This window comes from Mangifera indica, chromosome 4, assembly GCF_011075055.1.
Source record: "Mangifera indica cultivar Alphonso chromosome 4, CATAS_Mindica_2.1, whole genome shotgun sequence".
Classification (NCBI taxonomy): Eukaryota; Viridiplantae; Streptophyta; class Magnoliopsida; order Sapindales; family Anacardiaceae; genus Mangifera; species Mangifera indica.
In genome coordinates this window covers 3350647-3362220 of record NC_058140.1, presented here as the reverse complement: position 1 = coordinate 3362220, position 11574 = coordinate 3350647, and the positions used below count along the sequence as shown (strand labels likewise).

General features: G+C 33.5%; 3 protein-coding genes across 4 annotated transcripts; 1 reads left to right on the top strand and 2 right to left on the bottom strand.

Annotated features, from left to right (window-relative positions):
- Positions 1-749: 749 nt before the first annotated feature.
- LOC123213664 (loganic acid O-methyltransferase-like) lies at positions 750-2370 on the bottom strand. Its single transcript, XM_044633136.1, has 3 exons — positions 2098-2370; positions 1313-1972; positions 750-1091 (listed from the first exon to the last, which is right to left on the bottom strand). Exons 1-3 carry the CDS (start codon positions 2368-2370, stop codon positions 750-752), a joined length of 1275 nt encoding a protein of 424 aa, XP_044489071.1.
- A 1620-nt stretch (positions 2371-3990) lies between these two features.
- On the bottom strand, positions 3991-6520 carry LOC123214624 (loganic acid O-methyltransferase-like). Its single transcript, XM_044634502.1, has 3 exons — positions 6263-6520; positions 5518-6180; positions 3991-4552 (listed from the first exon to the last, which is right to left on the bottom strand). Exons 1-3 carry the CDS (start codon positions 6353-6355, stop codon positions 4202-4204), a joined length of 1107 nt encoding a protein of 368 aa, XP_044490437.1. The 5' UTR covers positions 6356-6520; the 3' UTR covers positions 3991-4201.
- A 980-nt stretch (positions 6521-7500) lies between these two features.
- LOC123214736 (binding partner of ACD11 1-like) lies at positions 7501-10872 on the top strand. 2 transcript variants are annotated; one of them, XM_044634700.1, is made up of 6 exons: positions 7501-7619; positions 8359-8442; positions 8824-8927; positions 9005-9080; positions 9464-9547; positions 10052-10872. In XM_044634700.1, the coding sequence occupies exons 1-6, from the start codon at positions 7614-7616 to the stop codon at positions 10631-10633; spliced, it is 936 nt and encodes a 311-aa protein (XP_044490635.1). In that variant the 5' UTR covers positions 7501-7613; the 3' UTR covers positions 10634-10872. The 2 variants fall into 2 exon arrangements, with proteins under 2 accessions (XP_044490635.1, XP_044490636.1); XM_044634701.1 differs by lacking the exon at positions 8359-8442 and having other exon boundaries at positions 7563-7619.
- The last annotated feature ends 702 nt before the right edge of the window (positions 10873-11574 follow it).

Genomic DNA, 11574 nt, shown 5'->3' with positions numbered 1-11574 from the left:
ACTCAAACACTCACTCTCACTTTCATTTTTTTTCAACATCAATTAGTAGGGATTCGTTCGGACGAAAGAAGTTCGTATTTCTGAATTCGGCTCGAAAAAATACTATTTATCGAAAAAAGGTATTTATGTCAGTCTTAACCTAAAACTTAATTTTATTTGTTAAGTCTAGTTTTTATGTCATAATATAGGGGTTAAATGTAATGCTTGACAAGTATGGGGGTTAAATGTAATTTAGAATAAATATGGGGGGTTTTTGGATAAATATGGGGGTCAATAATATGAGCAATAACTTGATCCAAACAAGATTACGGGAGATGTGATAACATTATTTTCCATTTTCGGTTGCCGGAAAGCAAGAAAATCGACGGAAATGACGTTCGCCGTGGGATTGCCGTGGGATGTGGAAAAAATTTGAATTTTCTTTGAATTGCACAGTAAAAATTTGCTGTGTTTATATATGGGGGCAGTTTCGTCATTTCACAAAACCTGGGCATTTTTGCTTAAACCTGAATTTTTTGGGCAATTTCCTTAGACCCCTTTAATTTTGCCTAGTTTTTAAAATTTCCCAATTTCTTATTTTCCAAACTAAAGGAACCTAAGATCTGCTTTCCTGCTTAGAAATTTGTTATTTCATCTCTTGTTCTTAAGTTTCCATTCTCTTGTTATTTATTTTAAGGCTTTTCTTTTGCTTCTTTTTTGATTTAAGCCTATAAAAGAATAAGCAAAAGTTCATTCCTACAATTTACATGTCAATTACGCTTCAAAATGACAAGTAAACGATATCCTTGATACTCTTCAGGATTAAGCTTTTTAGCAATATCTAGAGCTTTTGCAGAAAACTGTTGGCAGACTTCATCCATAACTCCACTCCCAAAATGCTTGGAGACAATATCTTCAGTGGTCGATCTCAATATCATCGTCGCCAAATGCACATTTGTGAGAAAGACATCCATCATCAATTTGGATTTCATCATCTCCATTCTCACCACGCTGAAACACCCGTTTCTTTCTACTCTCTCTCTCATTTCTTCAGGAGTTGCAGTGTACAATGGCAGGTTGAACGAGTCCACCTCTTCTTCATTTATCACTCCCTGTGCTTATGATTCAGATTACTGAAGGTTGAATTAAACAAAGAGCGATGTTATGTATACTAAATTGAGTATATCAGTGTTATTCTATTTTTAATTCAAAATTATCATATCATTTAATGACACACATATAATATATATCTATTTGTATAATCAAAACGATACGCATAATTTCATCATAAATAGAATAATATTGAGTATAAAAAAAGGAAACTAAAACTTACTTTCTTGGCCAAATCCATGAGGGAGGCCCCAAGAAGATCATACAAGAGACCTGCTGGCTGCTTAGAATGGCACATTCCAGATTCAATTCCACTCAAGATTAACACCATCATTCCTCCAAACACAATCTCTTTCGCTCTAGCTTCTAAAAACTTCCCCATATCTTCTGCAAATTGACCTGCATATGCATCATAAACTTCACTGCCTGCATTTGTATAATGAACCCTCCCTTTGTTCCAAGCTAGAGAATTCTTGTTCAGACACTCACCAGGAACCTTAGAAAGCCAGTGCAATGCACTAGATGAATGAAAAAAATGAATGGAAGACTCTGGAAATAGCCGGCCGTGGAAAGAACCTGGCACGGCGGCTGCAAAGTATTGCTTGTTTGGAGGGAGAGAAGCGAAAAGGGTATTGAAATCATTCGATGTACGATCATTGAAATATACTAAGAATTCAGGAATTTCAGAATCAAGGCTGAGGGATTGGTATTTTTGTTTGATAGAGTCAAGTATGTTTTGGACGGCGATGAATGTGTTGGGTCCGGTTGAGCATCCCAAATCTACAACAGAAAATGCATTTGATGTCAAAGAGAGCTTTGTTAAATCGAGCTCCTTAGAAATTGCCTCATCAATTATGTCCTTGGAGGCCTCGATGCCTGCTCTCTGAGGAACAATAAATTAGATAAAAATTTAAGACGTTGAGAGAAAGTTTCAACATGAAATTATTTGTGTATGCTCATGAATTTGTTTCCATAGATTCAAATAGATGAGTAAATAAATATGAACACCTGGGAAGATGAATTATTGGAGTAGCTGTAAGCTCCTTTTCCGCCATTCATGGTGTAAGAATCTGGTTCTCTGGAGCTTCTGTTGTTGCTCATCCTTCTCTTGATTTTATCAAAGTCTTTGATGTTTTCTTTCCCATTTTCATTATAAGGAGAAGGAATCCATTTAAGCAAATGATGAAAACAAAGAGGTGAGGGTCCGATGATAACTATCCCTGATTGGAAATATCGAAATATCATGGAGTATGTGCAGTGGAGTTTCGTTTTTTCAGTCATTTTATTGAATAACAAACTTTATGTTGTGACTTCTTTAGGATTTTGGACAAAAATGAAAATCAACCAATCGTGACCTCCTAATACTAAATTGAAATTCTTTTAAGGTTATAGGAATATTTGATATGTCATGCATTCTGAATCCATAGAGTTCCTCAAATTATCTGCATTAAAGTGACATACATTCCTCCTCTTAAACCTCTCTGATTAAATTCAATTGCTCGCTTGAAGATACAAATTTATCTGCCAAGTCCCACATTTGGGAACTAAAATTAAAATGAAAGGGAATGAGGGAATGTTGGAGCCATAGGCTTGGAATATGTCAATCTCACATTGGGGGAATATTGGAACCATGAGCTAACCAACAAGAAGAGCTGTATGGCAAAATTTCAACCGGTATGTGATGAAGTCCAACTAGAAGAAACATTGGGAAGAAAAAGTAAAATGAAAGGGTATAGGGAATGTTATTTACCCCAAAAAAAAAGAAGGGTATAGGGGAATGTTCAAACCATGGGCTTGGAATACATAAGTCTCACATTGGGAAGTAAAAGAAAAATTAATGAGTAAGGTATGGGAGAATGTTGGAACCATGGACTAACCAAGAAGAAGAGTTGTAGGGGCAAGTGTCAAATGGGATGTAATGAAGTCCCACATTGGGAAGTAAAAAATAAATGAAAGAGTATGGGGAATGTTGGAACAATAGGTTTGAAATATGTAAGTCCCACATTAGAAGTAAAAGAGATACGAAAGGGTAAAGGGGAATGTTAGAACTGTGGAGTAACCAAGAAAAAGAGTTGTACGACAAGTATCAATTAAAATGTAATGAAGGGGTACGGGGGAGCCTTGGAACCATGGTTTACCAAGAAAAAAAATTACATGGCAAGTGACAAAGTGTTAAAGGCAGCTTAATTACACTGGAGAATATTGAAATATGTGAAGTCTCACGTGAAGAAATAAAAGAAAAACAAAAAGAGTATATTATATATTGGATATCCAAAGTAGATGTGCTTTAACCATAATTAATAGTCCTAAATGGATTTAAATTTCTAAGACTTAAGTTTCCTTTTCTCTAGTTATCAATCTTGATGAAATAATATATATAATTTTTATATACAAATAAAGATATATTATTATATAATTAAATAATTTTAAATTAGAGATAAAATAATACTCAATTATATAGTAACATATCATTATTTATATTTAAAATTATATACATAATTCTATTGAATACTTAATCGCCAAGGATGGATGGACTATTTAATTAGAATAATACAAAGAAAGATGTAAAAGAAGTTGTATGAACATGAGATGTATTAGAAAAAGTAAACTGAGGACTAATTTCCGAGTGCTATATTTTGATCATTGATGACTTTTAATCATTAATCATCAATAATGTGGTAAACTTATCCTTCAACCCCATAATTAAACTTAAATGCAATATATAATAACCACTAGTAAAACAAAAATTCAATAAATAAATATATAAAAATTTAATAAATAAATCAAGATTAACTTTAATTGGGATTGGCCCGATCGATCAATTTGGTCTGAGTCTTAAAACATTGATCTTAGTGTACATATTTTGTAATGAACTTTGATCCAAAGCAAATTGAGATGAAATAATTCAAAAGCCGAACTTTTCTTCTATTTATATATATGTTGTACATAAATGATACATTCTTATTGCAAAGAGTAATATGTGTACATATTTTTAGTACATAATTTAGATACACAAATATTATATTATTATATAACACATCATCTATATATTTAAATTATGTGTGAAAAATATATATGTACAGTTTTATTATATTGTAAAATATTATTATTATTACTTATAACGCTTCAAAATGACAACTAATTGATGTCCTTTAAGCTCATCCCAATTAAAATTCTTAGTAATCTCTAAAGCATTCGCAGTGAACTGCTGGCAAAGTATATCCATAATTCCACTCCCGAAATGCTTGGTGATGACGTCTTCATGCACGGATCTTAACGTTCCTATCCACCAATTCAGATTTGTTATTTCATCACCATAATTTGTCTTTAATATTGACTCTATCATCTCCATTTTCACTACCCTGAAATTCCCATTTCTTTCCACTGCCTCTCTCAATACCTCAGGGTTGACAACATATATAGGCATGTTGAAGGACTCTGCTTGTTCTTCATTGATTACTTCCTGTAAGTGTAAGTTTATAGTTAGATATTTTAGCATAATAATTTTCTTCATATCTAAACTCATTCACTACTTTTCAGTCTTCAAAAATAAATTTAGAATACTGATCTTACACAATAGGGGCATTTTGATTTTGTTGAGTTGTCTTACATTCGAAAAGAGATTAAGTGTTAATATATAAACATGAGAGAAAATCTCAACCTTCAACTAGATTTTGGGATGGGAAATTCATAATAACACCTAATAGTATCTAGTTACAACAACTCTACCTAAGAGCCTTAGTGACCAATTGACATGATATTCCAACCAATGGCCTATGTGTGAGGGGAAGGTTGATGGATTGTCCCACATAATGGGCTAACTGTGAGAAAAAGTGATAAATGTCTATCTAATATTCAATATGTGAGAAAAGTCTCACACTTTAAATTAGCTTTTAAGGTGAGAGAGACTCAATAACGTGGAACAAATTTTGTAAAAAGAGGTTGTCCCATATCGGTCGAGAAAATGACTAACTGTGAGGGAAAATGAGAATTGTGAAACTAATATACTGATATGCGAAAAAAGATTATCTTGCCTCTCATTGATTGGGAAAGGGATTACACGAGAGAAAGTGAGAAATATCAAGCCGATAAATTGATTTGTGAGGAGGGATTGTCCCACATCAATTGAAAAAAGGGATAGGTGTTAATGTATAAATGTGAAAGAAAGTCTTAACCTTTGGATTAGTTTTAGGGGCAAGAGAGACTAATAACACCTAGGCAGATTTTAAACTAGTTTTAGGGCCAAACACAATAACCAACCGGGCATAAAAGCTACGGGCCATCGGAGAAATGTAAAGGGCAATGGTCATTATTGACTAGATCAATGAACTAATCTTACCTAATAATCTCATAAATAATAAAGTGATGTATAAACATGATCTAGAAAAGAATTTTTGAGTGATTAGTTTGGGATAGCAGCAAACTTACTTTCTTTACCAAGTCCATGAGGGACGCCCCAAGAAGATGATACATGAGACCAACCGGATTCTGGAGAGAAAGCCGGATTCCATTTGGGATACCACTCACAGTCAACACCATCAATCCTCCAACAACAATCTCTTTGCCTCTTGCATCCAAAAACTTCTCCATGTCCTTCCCAAATTGAGCTGCATATGCATCACAAACTTCCTTTGCAGCATTTGTATAATGCACCCTCCCTTTGTTCCAAGCCAAAGACTTACTGTCCACCAACTCCTCAGGAGCCTTGGACAGCCAGTGAATCGCATTAGACGAATGAAAGAAATGAACAGAAGATTCCGGGAACAACCGGCCGTGGAAAGACCCCGGCACCGCGGCCACAAAGTACTGCCGATTAGGAGGTAGTGAAGCGAAGAGGGTATTGAAATCATTTGATGAATGGTCATTAAAGTATACCATGAATTCAGGACTTGTACAATCAGGGATGTGGGATTTGTATTTCTGCTTGATGGAATCTAGTATATTTTGGACTGCCATGAATGTGTTTGGTCCAGTAGAGCACCCCAAATCTACAATGGAAATGGGATTTGATGACAAAGAGAAGCTTCTTAAATCGAGGTCATTCATAATTGCTTCATCAATTATTGGCTTAGAAATTTCTATGCATAATCTCTGCAAACAATATAAGATTATATTTGAGAAAAAAAACCGAATTTGATTGAAATGAGTGTGGAGTGAAAGAGAAATAATTAACCTGAGGTCGGGAATTGTTGGAGTAGCTGTAAGGGCCATCTCCTCCATTCATGGTGTAAAATTCTGGGCTCATGCTGCTTCTGTTGTTGCTCATTTCAGCAGAAATTTTGGCTGAATTGCAGCTTCTGGGATATGGAGGTATGCGTTTACTGTGCGATGTTGAATCTAGGAAGATGCAAGTAAAGTAGGCTAAACTTTAAAGAGGATAAGAAGAAGATAAGAGGCCAAATCACTGTGTTCTACCCAAGGTTTGATGAAATGAAAACCAAATTCCCACCTGTGTGTTAAATTTGTTAATAAAATCAATTAATCTTATCATGTAATTGATGAAAAAACAAAACAATCATTAAACTAAATAACATTTTTGTTCCAAAAATTTTTCAAATTAATTTTTGTGCTATAATTTATATCAATTTTCATTAAAAATAGTAAAAACTATATTGCAAATATAAATAGGGGTGTTAATAATATAAAATCATACATCAGGGGGTAGATAATTTTTAAAAATTTTAAAGGGTTCTTATTAAAAATTTGGTGTGCTTTCTAAATTTTAAAATTTTAATATCTCCCAATAATTTTAAAAATAACACTTACACCCCTGAAAAACTAAATAAAAGACAATAAATTAATAGTGTAAATATCATGCGATAAATTATTAAGGTTTTTTGTATAGATTTGACTGGTTATTTTTTTGTATAGATTTTACTATTTAATTTTTTTTCCTCTTCTTCTTTTTATTTTCTCTTTACCCTCTTAATCATTTTATTTTCACATTTCCTATTATACTTTCTATTTTCCTTTTCAAAAGTCTGAATAGAACTATAATTTTTAAAAATATTAGAAAAGTTAATAAAAATTTTAAGAGATTTTTGAGAAATTCAAAAAATTTAAAGGTATTTTCGAATTATTTTAAATTTTAATATGTTTCTCAATAATTTTTAAAATAACAATTAAATTCCTAAAAAAATGGACAAACATAACATTTTAAAGTTAAAAAAGAGTTTTAACATTTTTGAGGTGTTAATGTGATGCATTTTTAAACTAATGAAGATATATAGGTTTGTAATTTCAATAAAAGGACAAAAAAAAAACAAATATATTTAAGGATTACAAATGAGAATTTAGCTTTTTAAAACTTAATGGTGGAAATTTGTCATTTCATCAAACATTGGTTGGGAAAGTATCTGGCCTAAAAATAAACCTAACGAGCGACGAAGTTCCCGCCACATGGAGAAGGTAGTTACCGTCCGTTTAACTGAATTAATAACCATCCTACTCAAAACCCAAATTAATCAAGCTTTCTCCCTTCTTTTCCTCTTCTTCTTTCTGGGATCCCATATATCACTCTTCCAATGGCTGTAAGCTTTTTCTTTTTCTTTTTTAATTTTTTAAAGATTTTGTTTGTAACTTGTGGGATTTGTCTGCAGTGAATGCGATTCTGATTTGTTATATCCATTGAGTATTTTTTTTTTTTAACTATCTGCATAATGTAAGAACTTCATAATCTAAAATCTTTTTGACATCTGTGTATTGTCATTTTGTGGGTGCCTATCTGTTCTTTCTGGTTCTCGGTTGAGAAAATATTGGAAAACGAAGGAATATGAAAAAAATCTTCATTTATGCATCGTTTAGGTGATTTGACAATTGAAAAAATTATGGAACTATGCATGTTTTGAGCTGTTAATGTAATAAATAATGAGTGGAATTTTACATTATAGAGTGGCAGGATCAAAGAGAATTGGGTCTCTTGTTTCTTTTTAGTTTTTAAGGGTATTGGCAAATTATTGTAATTTCAATTTTAATGGACGTCTGGAAAGAAAGAAAGATTACCACATTAAGAAATGAAGAGTTAATTTGCCCCTTTTGATGTTAAAATTTGGGTTTTGTGATTATTGTTCAATACATCATTTACTGATGCTCCAATATTTCTACAAAGATGTTTCCTATAGCAACTTCAATGGTATTAAGGTGACCATAAAAGTAGTCCCTTCTGTGTTTAATAGAATAAATATTTGTTTTGTTGCCTGCTGAACCTTCTTAAGCTTTCTGTTTTACTGTTTACCCTGTGTTGGACCTGTTTGAGCATTTCATGTGCAGGTCCCAGGGGACCATTCTGAGCTAAATGTCACAGCGGTTCCTCAGCCTACTACCACACCAAACTGGACAATCAATGTCCCAGATGTGAGAAAAACTACTACTTAAAAACAGCATCTGTTGGTACCCTTAAAAACTAATTTATTGATATTATTTCCATGAAGATTGCCAAATTTGAATAGTCTTTGCAATTTTATCTCAACAACAATAAGTTAAATATGCTGGTCACAGCAGCCAGCCTGCAGGGTACATAAAAGAGAATTCTTATATCAGTGACAATTTTCTATGTACTAATCTCCTTATTTGTTAGTTCGATACCTATGATTTTTTTAGTGAAAGATTAGAGTTCTCGTACACAGTGTGTTGCTTTTCTACATGATATATAGTTTTAACTTTTTCACATGGACAATATTGAAATCTGTTTCTCCAATGTGTCTAAACATTTATCAACTGTTTAATTCCTTACAGATAAGAACAATCAAGGTTGATAATATTTCAATAAATGCTTCCGAGTGGGATATCACAGAATTCTTCTCTTTCTCTGGAGATATTCAGTATGTTGAAATGCAAAGGTCAGCAAACTTGTACCATAAAGTAATTTATTGACGTGAAGTCAAATTCTGAAGAAACATGGTGTTACCTTTTGCAGGGAGAGTGAGACATCTCAGCTCGCTTATGTAACCTTCAAGGAGCCACGAGGGGCAGAGACAGCAATACTCCTGTCGGTATGTTTATCCGATAGGTCTAATGTTTTAATCTTTTCATTTGAAACTTCTGAGTTCTTTCTATCCCTAAGCAGAAGGTTACCCTTGGAATCAGCTAAAACATTTTCAAAGTTATTTTAACAATAAATTGAAAATAAGAAAACTGCAAAATTACTAAGATAAGATAAGCATTAAACCTCTGAAAAACTTTGGTACTGATTATTTGTGATTACTTGGATGTGGACCTCATGCTATTAGTATTGCTCTTGAAGTCTAAACTCAAGGCAAAATTAAATGTGCAATCCTAAGATGACATCTAGAACATTGACAGTACTAAGAAGCTGCAGTTTTGGATTACCACTTTTCTTTTTTTCTTTAATGAACTTTCTTATGTTTTATTTCAGGGATCCACCTTCTCTGGCCTTCCTGTGACAGTTACCACAGTGGAGGATTATCAGTTGCCTCCAGAAGCTCTTCCACTCAACTTGGTAAATTCATCTGTGCATGAAACTGTATCTAAGCACATTCTGCATCAGCACTCAGCAGCATCAATTCAGTCTGAAAATACACTTGGCACACTTGAAGTAAAATGGCTGTCTCTGATTCCTGGGCTCTGATATAATCTTAGGGGGAGAAAATCAGATTCACCTTGTACTCCTCATAAAGATGGAATGTAATTCTGAGAGTTAACAGGAAATTATACTTGTTTTCGAATATTTATACGAGGCTTCTGAAAAGTATTGTTTGCCTGCATTGAAAAGTAGGGAGGGATGTGTACCATTAGCTTTTGCCTTAGAAGTTAGAATTTACTTCCGGAATACAAAGATCATAGTAAGTTAACATTTCATCCTACATAACTTTGAAGGGAAATAAAATACAATATGATATGTATTATATGTGCAGTAGTATAACTGTGCTATTTTCTTTTGAATCTTCAACCTATATTTATTTCTACTAGGTTATTGTCACTAACTATTTTGTTTTCTTTGAAGGGAAATAATCCACCTGCTACCGAAACTGCTTTTAAAAAGGCTGAAGATGTGGTAAGTACCTTGCTGGCAAAGGGCTATGTCTTGGGAAAGGATGCCATCAACAAGGCAAAGGCCCTTGATGAACAGCATCACGTGATATCAAATGCATCTGCCACAGTTTCATCCATTGACAGTAAGATGGGTCTGAGTGAAAAGCTAAGCATGGGAACAGCTAAAGTCAATGAAAAGTTGAAAGAGGTTGATGAGCAGTTCCAGGTATCGGAGAAGACGACAACTGCCTTGTCAGTTGCTGAACAGACTGCAAGCAATGCAGGATCTGCTATCATGAGCAATCGTTACATATTAACCGGAGTTACATGGGTTTCAAGTGCTCTTAGCGCAGTCACTAAGACGGCCGAGGATGTTAGCACGATGACCAAAGAGAAGATTGAGAAGGCTGAAGAGGAGAAAAAGGAGGCCATTTTCAGGGAAAGGACTGGAATCATTAATGATTTTTCACAGGTTCATCTTGACAGCCCTACAGCAGGAGACCCTCCCATTCTTCCAATTGATTCAACTGACAGTAAGCTTGGAAATATATGATTGCATTGGATTTTCTAGCATAGCTATTCTTCTGATTTCCCTCTATGATAAACTTCTATACTGGCTTTTATTTTACATACAATGCTTGCTAGTAGTTCACTGCCAGGCAATTTAACATCAGTCTTGACTGTCACCCTGCACCTTGTTAATGAATGTGCACCTCATGGATGATCCTGATGTATTACTGAAAGCTTTAAGTGACTTAAAAAGAAATGGAAAAAAATAATATATTTAGTCCATATCCTGACTTACATTTTTATGTTAAAACAGTATGATTTAGGTGGGGATAAGAGTTACTTTCTGGATTTTAACCAAAGAAAAAAAAACATGTTATTAGAAATGTAGTCTCTAAAGGAATAATCTCTCTTATGGTATAAACCAAAACCCAAAAAACCATTGTTGCCGTGAGCAATTAAAGTCAACCGTCAGAAACTTTGACCGAGGTTGACTTTAGTTATAAATAATGGTACCAGTCATTCCAACTAATGGTATTGCCTATTCGGTTACAATTTTAAAAAAAAAAGTCACTTTTAGAAGTTAATGTCTACATTTTTCAAACCCAACAGAATTTTTGCATTTTCTAGCCACTCAAACCTGTAGATTGAACTCATTTGAAGTCAAAAAGGGTTACACAATACATTAATATACTCTAAAGCTAAAATCCTTCAAAACCCAAGCAAATTTCTTTCTTTTACTAAGCCAAATTCAAATCCTTGGGAGAACTTATTATACTCATGTTGTGTAATTTGTCTTTGAGAGACAATCAAACACAAAATCTTTGTATTAAAACATTTAAGCGAAATCCTCGATTCAAATATTGTATTTGGGAGTAATCACAGAGAAACTATGCGTAAAAGGTTTCAAGAAACTAGTGAAAACTTCAAGATAGTTTGCTTAAAAAAGTTTATGTAAGAGACTTACAAGAGAAAGTTTTAAGCCAT